This window comes from Trachinotus anak, unplaced genomic scaffold (assembly GCF_046630095.1).
Source record: "Trachinotus anak isolate AG129_WGS33_773 ecotype Australia unplaced genomic scaffold, CSIRO_AGI_Tana_v1 ptg000001l, whole genome shotgun sequence".
Lineage (NCBI taxonomy): Eukaryota > Metazoa > Chordata > Actinopteri > Carangiformes > Carangidae > Trachinotus > Trachinotus anak.
Genome location: NW_027273852.1, coordinates 8660488 through 8680782, shown reverse-complemented (window position 1 = coordinate 8680782; position 20295 = coordinate 8660488). Strand labels below are relative to the sequence as shown.

Here is a 20295-nt window from a genome sequence, read left to right as displayed (position 1 = left end):
AGTCAGGGGATAACACCGCGACACACTGCGCATGCTCGGATTAGCCCTCGGGTGCAGCGGTGTGAGCTCTGTCTGTGCCTTCACCTTCAGCCATCTTAACCATGTTGGGTGCTGTTGGACGGTGCTGCAGCGGGGCTCTGCAGGCTTTTAAGCCTGGGATTAACTCTTTAAAGACGATCAGTGCGGGACATGCAGCTCTTAATTTGAGTAAGTGCATACTTTTTAAACATGGGCCGACTGTCAGCAGTACATGTCCCCTTATTAACTCTAACACAAATGGATGCATGCTGGGTGGGTCAGGCCTCAACTTTACTATGGAGTCTCTATTAAGTTGCGATCAGCCGGGATTTTTATACAATCGAAGCTGTTATATTAAAATATAAGATACCATTTGGTCATATTGTTATGTCAGTCGTTGCTGTGCCAGTCATGCCTCGGTTTACTGACTCCAATCAATGACCTTTCCAAGTAACTCAGTACAAGTCAAATGTCTGACACAGTGCATGTTTGAACATCTTAACCGTGAGTTTCAGTGACAGCAAAATATGGGTAATGCTATCATGAAGCACCAAAATGTGCAATTACATTCTGTCTTGTATATTGAGTGTAAATCACATGGGTATGCTGATCATAGTTCTCTTCCAGTGACTTTTTAATTTTGAAATCAAGTTGCTGCTCTTTCATTTAAAGTTGCATTTAATACGTCCTTATTAATGTCACTGTCCTTTTCCTGTCACTGTCCTTGCAGGCAGGGGATATGCCGCCCCAGCTGCTAAGGCTGCACTGGCCAATGGCCGCATAGTGGCAGTGATCGGTGCTGTGGTGGACGTCCAGTTTGATGAAGGTCTTCCTCCCATTCTCAATGCACTTGAGGTGGCTGGCCGCGACAGCAGGCTGGTGCTGGAGGTGGCACAGCATCTGGGTGAGTGGGTCGAGGTAATCCTTGGCTTTGAAACACTGCTCAACAAATCAGTCTTCGGATGCCTGTTACTGACTCCTCATGTGTCTCTCCAGGAGAAAACACGGTCAGGACTATTGCCATGGATGGTACAGAGGGTCTGGTGCGTGGTCAGAAGGTTCTGGACACCGGAGCCCCCATCAGGATCCCTGTGGGCCCTGAGACCTTGGGCAGGATCATGAATGTCATTGGAGAGCCCATTGATGAGAGGGGTCCCATTAGCACCAAACAGTGAGTATTAAGAAGAACACAATCCTGGAGTTGTTCTATATTTTTTCTTCATGTCAATAAAACCCGTTGCAATACCAAAACCAACTCTTAGCTTTTTGTTTTATTTTGGTGGTTTGGTTTCTTGTGATTGATTGACATTAAAAATATATCCTATAAATTGTATAATTAATCATGAGCCTTATGATCTTGCAGGACTGCTCCTATTCACGCTGAAGCCCCTGAGTTCACAGACATGAGTGTGGAGCAGGAGATCCTGGTCACTGGCATCAAAGTGGTAGATCTGCTGGCACCCTATGCCAAGGGTGGAAAGATTGGTTGGTGGATTAAACTTCCCTCAAGAATTTATTTTTTTTGCCAACACTCAAATTTTCAAACATGATCATCATGATAATTTATTATTTTGCATGTTGTATTCCTCAAGGTCTTTTTGGTGGCGCTGGTGTCGGCAAGACTGTGTTAATTATGGAGCTGATCAACAATGTAGCCAAAGCCCATGGTGGTTACTCTGTGTTTGCCGGAGTGGGAGAGCGAACTCGTGAGGGAAATGACTTGTACCATGAAATGATTGAGTCCGGTGTCATTAACCTGAAGGACACCACCTCAAAGGTAACAACTTCAATGCATTTAAAACACAGTTATTTGTTAAAACACAGTTTAGCTTTTCTAATTAAGATCCTTAGCACAGCATAGCACATGATGTAAAGTGTAGTTTATCAGTTTTGATGGGATTCATCTAAATCTATTCTGCATTATTTCATGCTGAACTTCCCGGCTCTTCATTTCCTCAGGTAGCGCTGGTGTACGGTCAGATGAACGAGCCCCCAGGTGCCCGCGCCAGAGTTGCTCTTACTGGTCTGACTGTTGCCGAATACTTCCGTGATCAGGAGGGACAGGATGTGCTGCTCTTCATTGACAACATCTTTAGGTTTACCCAGGCTGGATCAGAGGTTCACAATACTAGATAGATTTTTTTTCATTATTGACAGATGTCATCAACAAAATAATACTTTTTATGCATATAACTCTTGTGTCTGAATATTTGTGTCATTTTTCTTCAGGTCTCTGCCCTGCTGGGTCGTATCCCCTCTGCTGTGGGTTACCAGCCTACCCTGGCCACTGATATGGGTACAATGCAGGAAAGAATTACCACCACTAAGAAGGGCTCCATCACCTCTGTACAAGTGAGATGACACAAGATGTTAATCACATGTCAGCGCACTGCATTTTCTGGATTATTCATACTAATGTTGTTTATTGTGTTACAGGCCATCTATGTACCTGCTGATGACTTAACTGACCCTGCCCCTGCCACAACTTTTGCTCACTTGGATGCAACAACTGTGCTGTCCCGTGCCATTGCTGAGCTTGGCATCTATCCTGCTGTGGACCCTCTGGATTCCACCTCCCGCATCATGGACCCCAACATAGTTGGGGCTGAACACTATGATGTTGCTCGTGGTGTTCAGAAGATTCTTCAGGCAAGCCTTATGTTGGATGCTAACAAATTTTGAATTCAACTAAAAAACGAAACTAAAACTTTGTCTAACAGCTAAATTGCTTTTCTTTTAGGATTACAAATCATTGCAGGACATCATTGCTATCCTGGGAATGGATGAATTGTCTGAGGAAGACAAGTTGACTGTGGCTCGTGCTCGCAAGATTCAGCGTTTCTTGTCGCAGCCCTTCCAGGTAGCAGAGGTCTTTACTGGCCACTTGGGCAAGCTGGTGCCTCTCAAGGAAACAATCAAAGGCTTCAAGAGCATTCTAGGAGGTAGAGTGCTACTCCAAGGCTAAAACATTTTGAAATGGATGAACTTAATGGAAATTTAATACTAATGGCTATTCTTTCCTCTCTTCAAGGTGAATATGATGCCCTGCCAGAGCAAGCTTTCTACATGGTGGGTCCTATTGAAGAAGTAGTCCAGAAGGCTGAGAAACTGGCAGAGGAGCACTCATAAGGGATTTATCTGCAAGGCTGGAAAGTTTGATGAGATAAATATTTGTACAGTATAATTTCTATTTGAGGAACTTCTGACGTGTCATGCTAAGTATGTTGTGTTGTGGTTCCATTTCTCTGGAAAGGTGAAGATGAAATTAAAAATTACATTGTGATATATTAATTATTTGTCATGGTTTTTCCTTCATTTATTCTTAGCACTGTCATTGAGCAAATATTCTTGGGGAAAATGAAATTTTTAAAATGAAAACATGTCTCAAGAAGACAGAATGCTAAGGTTTAGCCTATCATGTGGCGAAGTTTCTTATTCAGCTCCTTCTCTTGTGTGAGGAGACTTGCACTGTGTTCTCTGAAGGCTTCGAAATCCTGTAAAATAATTGGAAAGGAAAACAAGCTGAGCATGTTCTTAACTCTATATGGGCCACTATCAATTCACTCTTCAACACTGAAGATTTCAACAAACCTTTTCAAGCTTCTCATACTTCCTCATGGATTCATCAAGAGCACACTGGAGAGACTTCACTTTTAAATCTGCATTAACAGCTTCTGCTTCCCGTTCAAATCTGAGACAAGGTCAAGGACAACTGAGATGTACTTGTTATACTCAGCAGTTCAATTAAAAAGGTTGTTGATGCACGATTTACCTATGCTCTGCTTCAGCCCGGGATTTTTTCTCTTCTTTCCATTTCCTCTCCAGCTGTTGGATTTGGACTTGTTTTTCCTGTATTCAAGACCAATTTATATGTACATGAAGTGATTGGTCCATTCTGTGCAGAGCTGTAATTTTAGTAAAGAACAAATCCTCTTGTTGATCACCTGTATCATTCTCCCTCTTTCCATAGACAGAGACAATAGTTTGTCCTTCTCTTTGGTGAGGCTTGCTATGCTCTCTCTCATGTTGATCTCCTTTAAAGCATGCTTTTCTTCTGCTGTTCCTAGCTTCAGCTTCATATCTGATTGTAGAAGGAAGGCCACAAGTTTACAAGTGCTTGTATTTTGAAGCACTTCAGAGAAGGATAAAACACTGACTACCCACCTTTGCACGCCTCTACAGCATCTCCTAGCTGTTGCTGAGCATCATGTAATTGATCAAGTAGTGATGCCTTCTTGGCTTGATGCTGTGTTGCCTGTTCAAGGAGTTTTGACTGGTATTCGGCTAATTTCTCCCTGAAACATAGAGGTAAAATACAGCTTCAAAATTATCAGTGTATAGTAAATGTTAAATAATGATCTATGGCTGCAACTATACTTAAGTTACTATTTTCATTACTGATTAATCTATACATATAGATTGATTTTTTTTTTGAATAGTCTGTAAAATGGTAAAAAATTTAAGTGAAAAATGCAAATCACAATTTCCCAAAATTCCAGTTGACATCTTTGTATTGCTTGTATTAAGTCCAAAACCCAAAGATATTCTAGTTACAATTCTATAATCAAATAACATAACAGAATAATGGTGAATCCTTACATTTTAGAGGCTTGATACATGACTTAAATGATTTTCAGTTAAAAATGTTGAATTTCTGTGGCCTGACAAATAGAAAAACTTACCGATATTCATTTTCTTTATTTGTATAATTCTCTGTCAGCAGTTTGATATCTTGCATCAGTTTTTGCAGAAACACTTCTTTATCTTGTAATTTCTGGGAGAAGAGTGTGTCATTTTCTGACTGCAGCTGTTTGTTTTCCATCTTTAACTGGGCATTCTGATTTTTGTATTCTTCCATAAACGCAATAATTGCTTGATTGTTGGCAGCTAAATCCATAAATCTTGTCTCTAATAACTCCGCTTTCTTTCTTTCGCCATCCAGTTCTTTATGGCAGTCTGTTACACTGTCCTCCAGCTCTGTGTTGATTTTTTGCAGGGCTTGGCATCGCAAAAGCAGCTCATCTGCTCTCTGTTTCAGAATGCAGATCAAATTTGACTGTTCATCTATCCTAGACCGCAGCATTTCTGTCGTATCCTCTGCAGAAAAGCTTAGAAGTTTGTCCAGTGACTTCTGAATTATGTCCATATGCTGGGAACAAGGAAAATATTGTGTGTTAAAACATGAGAGACGGGCAGTTTAAAACTTGAGCTTGACTGATATGGGGTTTTGAGACTGACACGGATATCAGTATTAACAGGGATATGAACTGAGGGAAACATTTTACATTTGAAAAATAAATATATCTAAAATGAGCTATTAATATCAACCAGTGACCATTTTACTGATTGGACTTTGATTTGGACAGTTAAAGTGCCCTAACCTTGGTGGTATCCCAAATTTTTTACAGGGTCCCTCAAAAACATACATAAGATATTGGCATTACAGAAACATGTAAAAAGAGGTGGTAATGGAATAAGTAGTCAGATACTTTACAATACATAATTCAAGTAAAGGTCCTCAACATTAGAAATTTCAAAGTAAAAGTATAGATGCATTATCATCTATATATACCTTGTAAATATACTTAAGATAGTACTTATGGAGGCAGAATGATTCCTGTCATTGGGATAATTTTATGTATCATTAGATTGTCTTGTCACTGATGCATTTACATGTAAGGTGATCCAATTACAACATATTAAAATTGCTTTATTTTGTCTGGCCAACAGTTTAAAAGCCCCAAATTATAGAGTTAATAGTCAACATTGTTGACATTTTTCCTTAAAAATGACTTAAAAGATTAGGTCAACTATAAAAAAGGCTACCATGAAATTTCTGCCAATCAACTTGTCATGTAAATTTTTATTTCTGGTAGCCTACTGGTTGGTTTTTAGTTGCATGGGGAAGTAATGAAAACTGTCGTATACAGTGCAGGTGAATGGAGTTCAACAAAAAATTAAATAAAGTTAAATTCAGCCATGCTTAAAAAAAAGCAAATACATTCACAAATGTCTACATATCAGCCCCTTTTGGAGGAACACATAATTTGAGACAATAACTTTATTAACGTACATTAACGTTTGAGTTGCTAATTTAATTCAGATGCATTTTACACCTTACTAATGTAGCTGCTTTTAAGCTTCAAGTTAATTTAAGACTTTAAAACCATTGAAACATTATGTGACAGTTGCGACATTAACATGACTTCACATGAAACATGAAGTGAACTCTGCAGATTCATTAGCTAACAGCGGACCTCCACAGATTTCCTGCTGACATCTTTTACACACTATACCTCCGTCGTGTTCGGGAAGTTTTCTGCATTTCTCGGCGGAGTTGCCATGATGAGTAATGACTTATGTGTTATTTTTATCCAATGCTCGCTTCCACTTTTCGTAGGAAGTATTTCGGAGTTTCAGTTGCTCGGTCGCTAATGGCAACCGTCTTCGCGCGGCTCTCTGTGCTCCGGGAGCGTTGGTTCCGCAGTTCAGCCGCAAGATGGCGGAGACCGACCGTGGAGCTAACGTCTCGGATAATCATGGTGGAAGAAGCAGCGGTAGTTTTCCTACGTTACTAATATCCTGTTTTCAGTTTGGTACATTTTTAGTTACTCACTCATTTTTGTTGTGTTTTATATGGTAGCTTTTAATTTTTAAGAGCTGGCTCTTCCGTTGATTTAAATTCACGTTACTTTATAAATCTTTGGGGACATGTCCTATTAGTTAATAACACACAACCTGAAATACTTTAGAGTGAATTCATGGCAATTTGTGGGTTTTTAACATCTTGTGAAAAGCACTCTTACAATGACTGATAATTTTCTGGTCGTCCGTGGATATAAAGCTCAATGGGGGGAAGTGAGTGTAAAGCATGCAGCGAGGCTCCTTAGTCGGACTCCAACCTGAGACACTGGGATTACTTCTAGGCCCTCTGGACACCCTAATTCAAAACTTTTAATAGTTTTATATTTTTCTCCCAGGAACCCGTAGGCAACCCCTCTAGGAGTGGGACAAATAAACAGGGCCCAGAGCAAGCTGTGAGTGAAAAATCATTGGCACCGGGGACAAGCCGGACCTGCATGGCATTATGCAGGTTCCAGGGCCAGAGGGATTTATTTGGAGGGCCGACACTGGGTTGGGGGAGCGGCTGTCGTGGCCTTTGTGCACGCCCCTTTTCATCAACTAGCGGGCCAAGAAAGACAGACAGAGGAAAGCAACAGCATCCCGGCCCCTGTCCTTACAGCTCCTCCATCTGCACAGCGGAGCTGGACGGACCAGCCAGAATGTGGAGAGCACTGCTACTTAAACTCATCCTTGTCTTCATGTGCTGTGTTAGATGGTGCCACTCTGAAGGTAAGTAGTGTGATTTTTTTTTTTTTTTTTTTTTTTTTTTTTTTAAATCTCCTACTTTCTTTTTCTGTCCACACAGGCTGCCAGTTGCATGATTCATTTGGTAAAAGTTGTTGAGCTACCAGTGAGTCACCCAACGCACTTGTTACTCAATCAAAACAAACCACTTACTTTGCAGATAAAGTGATGCTGATTTTTTTGCTGAATTAAATTGCTCTTTTTTCCAAAGCAAAACACCAAAGTATTCACACAAGTTCAACTTTTGAGAATCAAGGATGCCGAATCAAACGAAAACATGAAAATAACCTTGTTGATGATCCAAAAAAAGCCACTGCTTCAATGGAGCCTCACTAAATCTTCCAGTAATTTTGAAGTGGCCACAAGGTACAGTAATTCTGCCTCTGGAGCTGAGTGTTTTACCACATAGTATTGCTTTAAAGGTTGAGCACAAAGCCTTCCTCAGACAGATTGGAAGTTCTCTTGAGGAACTTTTGCCTGAGCTTTACTGTTGCTAGGTAACAGAAAAGAGCATGTGACTTACAGACAATCTGCGAGGACTGAGGGTTACTGGTACAAATCTCATTCGATTTTACGCTGCAGACCACTGATTCAAACTTGATTGCAGCTCGAGGAAGAACTTTATTTCCTGTTGTAAGACCAAGACGGAGAAAATGCTCAGATACTGCCCTTTATGCATGACAGTCTTGTGTTTGTCTCTTGTGTTTGTAGCACGGCTAGATCCTACTTCTCAAATTGTAATCTGCTTTCTTTTTGCTCAACCCTTAGTACGTAAGCTCCTTAGTGTGAATCAAGCAACTAATTACACTGCAGGTGCTGCAGAATGGAACTATTTCCACCTAAGGAGCAGTTTGGAGTTAAGAAAAGAAACTGTACCCAAGTGTACGAGTCGCAGCCACAGCTTTCTTATTTATTTATTATGAAATATCCTGGGCCCATTTCCTCACTGGCTAACAGACACACAAAAACAAAAAAAAGCTCTGCATGCCAAAAAGACAATATACCCATATTGACAGTGAGACTGTGGCATTTGAGAAAAAAAAAAAAAAATCACTTGGCATTTCCTTTGAATCACAGCAGTCTCAGTATTTGCAGCAGAAATCTGCTGATGACAACTGAAGTAAACAAAATGATGACTTAGCTAAAATCTCAGCAGACTTTGTCAGCATGTTCGTGTTGATTATTAGCACCGATCTGCAGTGATTAACAGACACTTCTATAGACTGCTTAAATAAAAATGCATCTTGTAGGTTGTGATGATGTTCCACCACTTACCTTTAACCTGAAGTTATAATAACAACGCCATGTTGTGGCTGCAGTGAATTCCACAAGAGAATAGTATCAGGTGCTTTCTGGTCAAGTGTGAATAAAATCGAAAGATGTATGAATGAATAATATGCTGAGAAGATTAGTAATGGTTTATTTGTGTAGTTTTACTATGAGGGGGGGAAGGGTGTTTTCTCTAATCTCTGCTTGATCCTCCACAAAAATCCTTCAGTTTGATAATTGTTTCATCCACAACCTTCTGTAACACATTATCCAGGCCTCATCTGTGATACTGCTGGAGAATGCTTACACTGGCAATAATAGCTAATATGACAGTGTGGGGGGATTTCACGGTCCTGGTTTGTTAACTACCCTCTGACATTTTTGCTGTTCCAGACATATTTTGTCAGTCAAAGGAGTTGTTTTTTTTCTATCAATCATTGACCACTGAGATGTTAATAACATATTAAATGCACAGTAAGAATTTTAATGGTGTTAAAAATTAAGTTTTTCCTTCATAAGAAGAATATGAAACAGAATAATGACACAGTCAGCATGTTTGTTAATGTAAGGCAGTCCGCTTGTGTTTTGGTCAGGTTGCGGGGTCTCTGTATTTTCAGTTTGAGTCTGTAATGACATTGTTAAAAATGTCATGTTCAAACCTTGAAAGACACACCAGCTCGGCTAGCATGTGCACGTTAAACCTCACACATGCCGGCTTCTTTCCGGTCTTTCCTAAATCCTTGTGCAACAGTAACACGGCGTTAGAAACAAGAACGCAGTTGGCACAAATCAAGAGCAAATCCTTTCTTTTCCTGTAGCTCCTTCAGTCTAGGTTACAGACACTGAGGATGGAGTTTAGCCTCTAACTAGCAGCTGGTGAGCTGTGACTCACTGTACAGAGGAAGTTGGCCACTGCCTGTGTCACTGCATTGTGACAACTTAATTTGTGATTCGTTTCACTCATGCTTTTGTTAAATTACCAACCAAAAATCATGTTGGGTATTCCTCAGTTCTAACCAGACCAAGGCTTTATTCCTCACTCTATTTATTTCTTCCCTTTGCTCCCATGCCACTGCCAAAGCCCCTCGGTTTTTCACTGTTTAGTGTGTAGCAGAAAGAGCCAAAGTCACTTGTTTGGCAATTGACTGCATTCTGCCGCATTGATTTCCATATGAAATAGGCAGCAGCACTTCGCTCTGACAGCATGGACGGGTCCAGCGTTTCATGCTGCCAGCAGCCGTTTTCACCACTTTTCTCCACACACATTCAGTGAGTGCAGGGGGCTGTGCCAAAACAAGACTATATTGATGAAAGCCTGAAGACATCTCTCAGGCGCCCCACGGGACAAGAAAGAGATTTCAGCTGTAGTGTACAGGTGTTTTCTTAATAGGTGGCCACGAGAGGGGAGCTTATGTTTCACTTTTGTTTTACCTTATCACAGGAAGTAAGCCCCACTGTACTCTGCTCTCCACTGTCCATCTCCGAAGTGGCTTTTTTAGGGTGACACATCCAGTTATGAGTTTGCATCCCTGCTGGCACCTTTTCTGTGCCATTGTAATTTCACAGCGGGGTTTAAGGCGTTTGGGGGGGTTCATTCTAATGAAAATTCCTCTACTGCTCCTCTTTGTTGGGCAATAGTAGGGTGTCCTTATCTTCCCACATGGATAGTGCGGCGCTCTCTCCTGCTGTGGGTTTAAGTTGCTAATTAGAAAAGACTAGGCCAGAAAGAAGAGAAGGGAAAACACTAACAAGAAAAGCACTCTTCATCAGACTAAACATTCTTATTTAGCAGATTTGCACCGTTCACCCTGTCTTTTACCTAATATTTATTGACATAGTCAAATTGTGACTTTGTCAGGATGAAGACATAGAAACTTGAGGATTAAGGAAACGTTACAGAGACGATGTTCTTTTGAGAATGTAAGAAGAACCCTCACACAAGATAGTGCTGTTGAAAGTTCAGCTTCAGTGTATCTGTCACCTTTCCCAGAAGTAATACTGTCAGGGAACACAGGCTGCATTTGAAAGCCTCCAGCAGATTGGTTTCTCCTTGGTGTACATGGTTTTAAGTTGTCAACCTAGGTCTGAATGTATGGCAACTATAAACAACTTTCCAAAGCAGATTTTGTTCTTTTGTTTATTATTTTTTATGGGTTTGTTTCTTGAATAATGTTATCATTATTATTTTAATGTGATAAGTTTGTATTTAAATAATCTTTAAAAGATATTTTATTCTTCATTTTTGATTAAAAACCTTTTTTTTTTTACTTTATGGTCCTGCACATACAATAATGCTGTCATTTAATACTTGTATTGACATGTATTGACTGTACCCTTCATTTTTGGGGTAAATATTGTATTTCAATTCATAGAGCACATCCCATAGCTATTCTTATACTGTATGCAACACTTGTCCCTGCTGCCATGCTATAGGTGATGCTGAAACCTCAGGGATCACTGCCTCGCAACAAAGGCTCCCTTTGAGCAGATTGTGAGCAATTTTATCATTAGTAAACTGAGCAGGAAAAAAAAAGGTTTTCTGACCGGATAGCTGCTGTAGGAGGTACTGTAAATATTCAGCCTGTTTTACTGGGTTAGAGTTAAAGTAGTTGGTGGTTTTAAATAATCTGAGACAATATTTCTTGATTGGAGAAAACACAAGACTTGTAGTGCAGTAACACATGCAGTGACTCCACAACTGTTGTGGAAGTGATCTATCCATCTTTAAAAGAGTACATCACATAAAAGAAAGGACAATGATAATGATGATAATGATACATTTTCACTAGTTTACTGAAAATACTTTTTTACTCACAGTTGCTCAGGTAAATGCACATGAAGGCATAACACTTTTGCGCATGTCTCTATTAATCCTAGTCGCTTTAAGGTATTACAGAGGAATTGTAAAGCCAAAGCAAAGGGGTAATGCAGCATTTGATTTTAGATGAGTTATTCCAATCTGTTAATAGGCGGTTGATTTTCCTGTTAAGTGTATTTGATCAAATGGAAAGAGTGTTTCTGAAATGCTGGATAAGGCAGGACAGAGATAGACCACCAACCCCAAGCGTGCACCAGCAATCACCACCTCACAGCTCTTCTCATGAAGAATTTGGGTTGAGATGGTTGTGGTACCACCCAGTACCACTATTTATTCCAATTACATTTCAGACTGGACAGGAACAGCATGCACCATAAATCAGGCTGTCAGAGAGACAATCAGAATCGCACATTCCTATTTGGACGGGTCTGATGGAGTGCTCTGCCACTAAACTATGCTGCCTGAATCAATCTCTCCTGGAAAATGTCAGGGAAGGTAGAGTGGTGGTACCTTATCTCTACAGATGCCACTCAGTGAGAACATCAAAAGGAGGCTCAGGATGAGTGCGATGAAGGTTGTGTAACTGTCGGGAGGACGGCTGGCACGCTTGTCTCCAAGGCTTGTCAATGCTATTAACAGCATGTTCATCAGAGGAGGACATCCCTGCCCCCCTTATGCCATGTTTTTTTTTTTTTTTTAAGAATTAAGAATTTAAGAATGAATCAATTCTCTTTTTGAGATTACCCGAGTGACAAAGCCTTTGGACAGAACTGTGTAATGATACTTTTAATAACAATAATTTCATCAACATTAAAATGGCAAAAACATTTATGAAGAATAATAACAGGATAAAAAAAATGAATGGCATGTAAGAAAAAGTTTGAAATGATGTACTGAATTATGCCAAATTATGACTGTGTGCAGGATGTGAACTGGGGCAGTTCCGCTGTGGGACAGGCCGATGTATCCCAGGTGACTGGCACTGTGACGGGACATCAGACTGTGTGGATGACTCTGACGAACATGACTGCCGTGAGTTACTCATTGTTTCACACTGTATGCCGGTATATAACCTGAGAGGGTAGGAATATTTAGGATACTTATTGGATGTGTCATTTCAAACTGAATTATAGCAGAGGTGGAAGAAATACTCAGATCCTTAACTTCAATTTTCAAAATTTTACTTATGTAAAAATACATTTGTATTACTAACAAAATATACTTTAAGTATCCCAATTAAAAGTACCCCTCCTTAGTTTACAGTATGTCCATCATATCTTACTAATTGATTATATGTATATTGTATGTAGAATCTTAATTTGCAAAGTAACTAGTGACTTCAGTGCTGTAAAATTTAGTTGAGTATAAAGCAAAATATTTTCCTCAGAAATGTAGTGGAGTAGAAGTATATAGTAGCATAAAATGAGAACACTCAAGTGAAGTACAAGTAGTGTTCTTGAGCAAATTTACATATTAACTTTCGAACAGGGGATTTCAGTCAACTGTTATAAATAATGAAATCTTCTGTGCTCTGTGTTTATTCCCACAGCTCAGGTAACATGTGATGACAGTCATTTCCAATGCTTGAGTGACGGCGAGTGTATCCCAGATGTGTGGGTGTGTGATGATGAGGAAGATTGTGAGGATGGCTCCGATGAGAGGCAACACTGCCGTGAGTACATTGTTACAGTGTCAGCAATTCTGCAGGGAAATTATACCAAGCCATTGTTCTAACTGTGCTTTAACCACCTGAACCCTAACCCAAGAAATGGACCTGTCAAAGAGTGTTGCGTTATTGTATTTTCTATGTATTTATAAGTAGCTCAAATCTTAACTACATATAAGAAATATGTGACTCAAACTTCCTTATGTGCAGCTAAACCACTCTCCAATCTGTCCCCAGCTGGAAGGACGTGCACCAGTGGTCAGTTCAGCTGCAGTAATGGGGCGTGCATCCCAGGAGAATACCGATGTGACCATGTGGTGGACTGCTCAGATGGATCTGATGAGAGAAACTGCCGTAAGTCTTCTCCAGGGTGGTTTCCTTTTTTTTATGTCAGGCTCCTGTGGCATTTTAATCAATTTGTTAAGATTAAGAGGCTCGCTGACTGACAGAATGGGCCACAATATGCTTCTTGTTGTCAGAGGTTGATTGCAGATTCCTTGGTGGATTAGTCAAGCTGAAGTTCAGCTGCTATGCCATTATTGTGCCGACATGGTAGACTCACAGCTCTACACACTGTGGTAATCTCACAATTGCATAAAGAATGCTGTGGCGACTGCTGTTGTTATGGTGGTGGCGTTAAATTTTAGTCTCTTATCCTTCCCATTCGCTGAGCTTCTCACATTTTAAGAGCTGAAAGGAACACAGTTGTCAGACTGATTTGAATGCATAGCATACCCCTGATGATGATTTAATCTTTCAGATTACCCCGAGTGTACACAGCTGAGATGTGCTAATGGGGCCTGCTACAACCGGACTCAGCGATGTGACCAGATACTTGACTGCCGTGATGGCTCTGATGAGGCCAATTGCAGTAAGAAACCAGTCAATTTTAGAAACAGGCATCTCCAAAAAACTTTCACTGGCGCTATGCAGCAGCAATGGAAAAAAAGTAGCATCAAAACAGTTCTTTTTCTCTGTTTCTGTTGTTTTGTGTTTTCTTTAGCACAGCACTGCAACACGGGTCTGTTTCAATGTCATAACGGAGTGTGTATTCCCCAACGCTACGTCTGTGACCATGACGACGACTGCGGAGACAGAAGTGATGAGCTAAACTGCAGTATGTAGCCTCTGTCTCTATATCCTCTTTTTCTTTAATCTTACCCCATTGCAAGTCTCGTAACTCTTATCTTTGCCCAGATAGATAAACAAATAACTTGATCTCACCTACAGCATATCCTACATGTAGAGGGAACTACTTCACCTGCCCCAGTGGCCGCTGTATCCATCAAGTCTGGGTTTGCGATGGAGAGGATGATTGTGAGGACAATGCTGACGAAAAAGGCTGCGGTATGAATCTAATCATTGCAAACCAGCTGTCATGAATGTACTTAATGTTTACTGTTAGGGCCGGTAATGGTAATAGTAATGCTGGTTAAAGAACACCACAATGGGTTACAACTGGAGTTCTCTGAGTGAACCTGATTCATCTCCAGTCACCATGGTCGGTTCGGGATAGCAAGACGCTATGCCTGTGCTCCTTTAAGTGTGTTATTCAAATGCCTCTTTGTGGCACAAGATTGCGCAGCCCCCCAAAGGGCTTTAGAATTCCTTCACACGGCTGTGAAGAGTGTGTGTTTTTAGAGGATGGGCTGCAGAAGCCCTCTGAGCCCCCATGTGACCCCCTCCAAGCTCCACTCCCCTGCATCGATTTAAAGTGACAGTAATTTCCCTGACAATGAAGTCTCAGTCGCAATTTTCTTAAGATCAGCACCACATTCCTGCTGAGGCTCCCTGTCCCTAATACACACCTCACCCGCTGAATTCAATTCCCAACAGTCTGACGCATTTAAAGCCCTCTGCTGCGCAGTTTTTAAAAAAATTGTCTTTACTGTGTAAGCCCTCAAAGATAAAGATGGTGAATTGGTTTTGACTACAGATAATGTGCCGAGAGAGTGTTACCCCGGAGAATGGCCCTGTCCGTCCTCTGGTCTGTGTATCCCCATGGATCAGCTGTGTGATGGGACAGCTCACTGCCCCGAGGGAGAGGACGAAACTAACACCACTGCCGGCCGCAACTGCAGTTAGTACCAACACAACTAGTGTCAAATACACAGTAGAGCATCTGATATTACAGAAACTGTGCCACTGCAGTATATTCCTCACTTTTCTGATTTCTGTGTTGGAACAGGTATCTGGAGATGTGCCTCTCTAAGCTGTGAGCATCGTTGTCATGCCTCTCCTGAAGGAGGAACCTGTTCTTGTCCTTCTGGATACATTGTCAGCAGCAACAATAGTCGCTCATGTATAGGTATATACGCTTCATAAACGTTACAGCAGCATAGCCCAATGTTTGAGATTTTTTGTACATGTAGACAATGGTAAGGACAATATGGGATGTGTGACACTTGTGCCCATGTGATAAAAAGTTTTCTTCTTTTGCTCAGTTGATAAAGGTCAGCCTTTTCATACCTTTTATTTGGGGTTTTCTGCCTAAGGGCGGAACAACAGAGCTCCTCAATCACAGGATGCCACCATTACAGAGAAACAGCTGAACCCATATAAGACCTTAACAATGTGCATGTAACTTTTCAAACCTGCAGTACATCCACATTCTGATTCTGACCAGAGACTTTATCATAAAATTTGCTGTTTGTGTGGACCCAGAGAAAGGACATGCTGTTTATTTGAACTCAAAAGTACATCGCAACCAGCAGAATGTAAAAACACTGGTTTATGTTGTCTCTTAAAAACCTGTTGAAGGTGTAATGTGACTCAAAAAGAACAAATCAGTGTGTAATCTTCATTTGCTTTGATTTTGATTTCATGCTGAAGACTTTGACGACTGTTCGATGTGGGGTGTGTGTGACCAGCTGTGTGAGGACCGCATAGGCTCCCACCGCTGCAGCTGCCGAGAGGGCTACACCCTGGAGCAGCACAGATACTGCCGAGCTGACGTCTCGAGTGAGTGTCACTTCCTCTCTGTTTGAACAGTTGTTTTACATACAGTATGCTCAGATGTTGAAAGAAAGAATGAATCGCTCACATGAGGCGCATTAGCATAGACCCCCTTCCTTTTTGCCGACCTCTGTGGCTGCTCCTCTGAGCGGCTGTGCTTCTTTGTGGTGCATTGTTGCGTACTGAATGTTGTTTTAGTTAGTCTCTTGCCTTTGCTGAACTTAGAAAGAGTGTTGACTGAGAGGCTGACCTCTTTGCCTTTAGCTTTGGCAAAAAGAGTGTGAAATGATAATGGCCCTCCACCTTCATTAGTCTGACTTCTTAAAATTTCCCCTTTTTCTCAATGATGTTTTAGTTGAGCATTTGCATACTGATTTCTGTTGTAGTACAAATTAGTCTGGCTCGAACCTTAAAATTTAAAAGATAAAGATTTCTTTACACTGTGTTTTTGACTTGTTTTGTATTGTTTCCCCTCCAGCTGGAGTTCCTTCCTTGATATTTTCTAATGGCAGAGACCTACTAATAGGTGACATCCATGGCAACGGTCTGCGCACTTTGATTCATTCACAGAACAGAGGAGTTGCAGTAGGAGTGGACTTCCATTATAATCTTCATAGGATCTTCTGGACTGATACCATTCAGAATAAGGTATTTTTATGTTTTATTTACTCTTACTACTATGTTAGCCATAAGGCATTACCCTTCAGAACAGTCTGTTATGCCTGGGTAACACTTTATTAGAAGTTGGACAGTTTCTCATTTGAGTAAATACTTGAGTTAGACTGGAGCTGGCCAGGACTGAATTCTCTCTGTTATCTTTTAAAATATCAGCAATGTTGATACTTTAATAATAGGATAGCTGTTGGCTCCTGGTTGGGTCATAATGAACGGGAAGTAGATGTGGAATGGAATCCAAATGGCCTAATCTTGAAACCTGTCCGATAGGCTGGTATGATGTCCACATACCAGGGTGCAATTTTTGTAACTCAATCTTGTTCAGAGTAATCATGCTGTATTTATTTTCAGTAGCACTGTCCATCTATATGCATTCTTTGGCCATCTGAAAAGTCTTTGTTCAGCTTATGCCATGGATTCTCATTGGTTTGAACTGCAGCCACTGGGCTGAAAGACTAGGACACATCTCTGACTGGGCAACTGTGTATATCAGCCACCTCTATGGCAGTGTGTCAGATTAGAAGTAGGGAGAGCACAAACAGGGCATGTGAATGTAACAGGAAAGGTTAAACAATCAGGCTATTTCCACATCTTCAGTTTCTCTTTAAACAGGTCAGTTGAAAATCCTGCTTTTTAGACCCCTGGATCTTGTTTCAAAAGAAGCAGAGCTGCTAAAGAGCAGTGCCCCTTTAACCAACTGCATGGTGCCAAGGCTTCTGGTCTGAGAAACTAGTGCCATCGTAGTATCAGCAGACTGGCAGGTTCAGAAAACCACCTTACAGACCTAACAAATGTAACAAGACAATGATAATCTCTCTCTGCCTCTTGCTTCTTCCTGAAATGTGTTTCTTAGTGTTACCTTTACATTACTGCCTGCAACAGCTCGTCTGCTTAATCATACTTTTTTCTTAAAGGATAGGTTCAAATTCTTTGAAGTGCTCATATGTACAGTGAGAGTTTTTGTCTATTGTAATTGTTTCTCTTGTTTCCTGTTCTGGCCCCAAAGAAAGGGGCCAGAACAGTGCGTTTCTCTAGCTCAGCAAGGAAACACTGTTCGTTCCAGCACAAAGAGGACATTTTCTTAAACAAAAGACCACAGATTTTAGGTGAAGATAAACTTTAGATGTCATTTTTACACCAAACAAAAACTGTGGGTTTGTTTCCCATCACTTACACTGAAATTGGTTTAGGAAGGGATGTGGACAGGGGGTACAATTACAGCAAACAGTAAGACTTCCTACATGCATATGAGTATTGCACTTGATAAAATCTGAACCTATCCTTTAATATTTTCCCTTTATTTCTGGAAACAGTGACCACCTGAGGGCTCATTTCCTGACAACAATGGCGTCTTTTGTCTACAGGTGTTTTCTGTGGATATGGATGGTTCTGACGTGCAGGTGGTTTTAAACATATCAGTTGACTACCCTGAGAACTTGGCCGTGGATTGGGTGAACAATAAACTGTATGTGGTGGAGGCTAGCGTCAACAGGATTGACATGGTGGACTTTGATGGGAGTAACCGGGTCACACTCATCACTGAAAACCTTGGAAACCCGAGAGGACTCGCGGTGGACCCCACTGTTGGGTAAGCACATCTCCCAGTTTCCATCCATTCATCTATCCACCCATTCCCAATCCCCGCATACAGTATCTGTCGTGCTCCATTGGCATGGAAAAATGGGGGGTTGTGTGTGTGTGTGAGATTAGGAGATTGCCCTGGGTGGATTAGTGAGGAGCAATGTAAGTGATGACCCTCATTGTAATCCAATAGTATAGTTCAAGGGGGGAGGAGAACCAGGTGGCTACAGGAATTACACATCGTAAATTACTGTACAGCTGTCTGGTGAGATGCAGAGCCACCCACCTGGAGATATAATGCGATGCTGTGGGTACTTAATTAAAAAGAGGAGAGCCTCCTATGTTTTTTCTGAGGTGAATACACCTTATGTTATTTCTGTGTGCCTAGCTGTATGTAGTGAGCCTCATGTAACGATCCCACCTCAGAGAGGATTAAACATTTCCCCTCTTTTCACAGGTATATGTTCTTCTCGGATTGGGAGGCACTGAATGGACAGCCAGGCCTGGAGCGGGCTTTCATGGATGGCACAAACCGTTATGGGATCATTGGGAGTAAACTGGGCTGGCCAGCTGGTATCACACTGGACATTGAGGCCAAACGCATCTACTGGGTTGACAGTCGCTATGACTACATAGAAACTGCAACATATGATGGCCTTCACAGGTAAATACATCATGTTATTCCTCAAAAAGAACATCTTAACATTTTTTAGATTAATTTGCCACAAACATAAAAGCTAATCCCCAAGAATCAGTCCCCAAGGTACATAAGTAGGAGGATTCATGGATTTATATTCTAACACGTCAATGTCATCACCAATTTTTTTAATAGAAAAACAGTGGTCCATGGAGGTTCTGTGATCCCACACCCATTTGGCATCAGTCTGTTTGAGCACAATGTCTATTTCACGGACTGGACCAAGATGGCTGTGATGAAAGCCAACAAGTTCACTGACAGCAGTCCTCAGGTGGTTTACAGTACATCTCAGACTCCACATGGAGTAGCAGTGATACATCAGCTGAAACAGCCACATGGTAAGCCCTTCACCGAGCCAAACTTGTCTCCTTTGTAGTGGTCCTGATGCAGCTCACAGTTCTCATAGTTCTCACAATTTTGTGTGTAAATTTACCCAGATTTTTTGCCATGTAACTTCCATTGTCTCTGAAGCTACAAATAGCTGCAGTCAAATATCACAATCTGTAATTTATCTCAAATGAGTTTGCCAGTCAAAACAGAATTTTTTGTTTTGTCTCCAGTGCCAAACCCTTGCAGTGTTGACAGAGGCGGATGTGAGCAGATCTGTGTTCTGAGTCACAGGAGTGACAATGGAGGACTGGGTTACCGCTGCAAATGTCGAATAGGCTATGACCTACATGCTGATGGAAAGCGGTGTTTGGGTAAAAGAACATTTCTCTTCTGTTTCTTGAACAGACCTCAGTATTTTTTCTGGTTGATCGCTCCAAAGATGTAACCCACCTGTACAGCAACCAACATTGGTTTCATCTTGAGTAACCCTTCCTTTCTTGTTCTGTCATTATGTGTTTGTGAGGCTGAGTATCTTTGTTTCAGAAAGTCTTCTCTAACCTTTTTGCAGCGGTGAGGCAGTTTCTGCTCTTCTCCAGCCAGCTAGCTGTAAGAGGGATCCCCTTTAACCTCTCCTCTCAGGAGGACATCATCCTGCCCGTCACTGGATCACCCTCCTACTTTGTAGGGGTGGATTTTAGTGCTGAGGACGATGCCATCTTCTTCTCAGACACAGCCAAAGACATTATTTACAAACAGAAAGTGAATGGGACAGGTGAGCGTCATGTGTGTTGCTGTAGCCGAACTGTTTAGAATATCCTCATTATTGTAGACATTCATAACAACAGCATAATAATACAAGGGAAGACGTGTTGTTGAGTGTGAAAAACTATCAGCAGCTAAAATGTTTCCAGTGTTTTC

The 20295-nt window shown here is 41.2% G+C and overlaps 3 protein-coding genes across 8 annotated transcripts in view; 2 read left to right on the top strand and 1 right to left on the bottom strand.

Moving 5' to 3' along the window:
• The first annotated feature begins 44 nt into the window (after positions 1–44).
• On the top strand, positions 45–3309 carry LOC139618290 (ATP synthase subunit beta, mitochondrial-like). Its single transcript, XM_071474115.1, has 10 exons — positions 45–207; positions 749–922; positions 1015–1189; positions 1382–1503; positions 1611–1795; positions 1978–2136; positions 2248–2370; positions 2455–2667; positions 2759–2960; positions 3050–3309. The coding sequence occupies exons 1-10, from the start codon at positions 102–104 to the stop codon at positions 3145–3147; spliced, it is 1557 nt and encodes a 518-aa protein (XP_071330216.1). The 5' UTR covers positions 45–101; the 3' UTR covers positions 3148–3309.
• Positions 3310–3315: 6 nt separating this feature from the next.
• Positions 3316–6518, bottom strand: LOC139618299 (coiled-coil domain-containing protein 89). 3 transcript variants are annotated; one of them, XM_071474127.1, is made up of 7 exons: positions 6315–6518; positions 4701–5167; positions 4183–4313; positions 3963–4099; positions 3791–3867; positions 3610–3709; positions 3316–3512 (listed from the first exon to the last, which is right to left on the bottom strand). In XM_071474127.1, the coding sequence occupies exons 1-7, from the start codon at positions 6360–6362 to the stop codon at positions 3426–3428; spliced, it is 1047 nt and encodes a 348-aa protein (XP_071330228.1). In that variant the 5' UTR covers positions 6363–6518; the 3' UTR covers positions 3316–3425. The 3 variants fall into 3 exon arrangements, with proteins under 3 accessions (XP_071330228.1, XP_071330235.1, XP_071330244.1); XM_071474134.1 differs by having other exon boundaries at positions 6276–6414; XM_071474143.1 differs by lacking the exon at positions 3316–3512 and having other exon boundaries at positions 3614–3730.
• Positions 6361–20295, top strand: part of lrp2a (low density lipoprotein receptor-related protein 2a) — a 46228-nt gene continuing 32293 nt past the window's right edge. For 2 of the 4 annotated variants that reach the window (XM_071474072.1, XM_071474063.1), the window contains exons 1-17: positions 6361–6575; positions 6999–7371; positions 12398–12505; positions 13023–13145; positions 13377–13493; positions 13900–14010; positions 14143–14256; positions 14370–14486; positions 15076–15219; positions 15328–15447; positions 15972–16100; positions 16573–16742; positions 18134–18357; positions 18808–19014; positions 19183–19385; positions 19608–19748; positions 19946–20149. In XM_071474072.1, the coding sequence (XP_071330173.1) occupies positions 6378–6575; positions 6999–7371; positions 12398–12505; positions 13023–13145; positions 13377–13493; positions 13900–14010; positions 14143–14256; positions 14370–14486; positions 15076–15219; positions 15328–15447; positions 15972–16100; positions 16573–16742; positions 18134–18357; positions 18808–19014; positions 19183–19385; positions 19608–19748; positions 19946–20149 (2803 nt within the window). In that variant the 5' untranslated portion in view covers positions 6361–6377. Of the gene's footprint in view, positions 6576–6998; positions 7372–12397; positions 12506–13022; positions 13146–13376; positions 13494–13899; positions 14011–14142; positions 14257–14369; positions 14487–15075; positions 15220–15327; positions 15448–15971; positions 16101–16572; positions 16743–17393; positions 17563–18133; positions 18358–18807; positions 19015–19182; positions 19386–19607; positions 19749–19945; positions 20150–20295 lie in introns of those variants that run through there. The other 2 variants (XM_071474081.1, XM_071474089.1) reach the window with 2 other exon arrangements.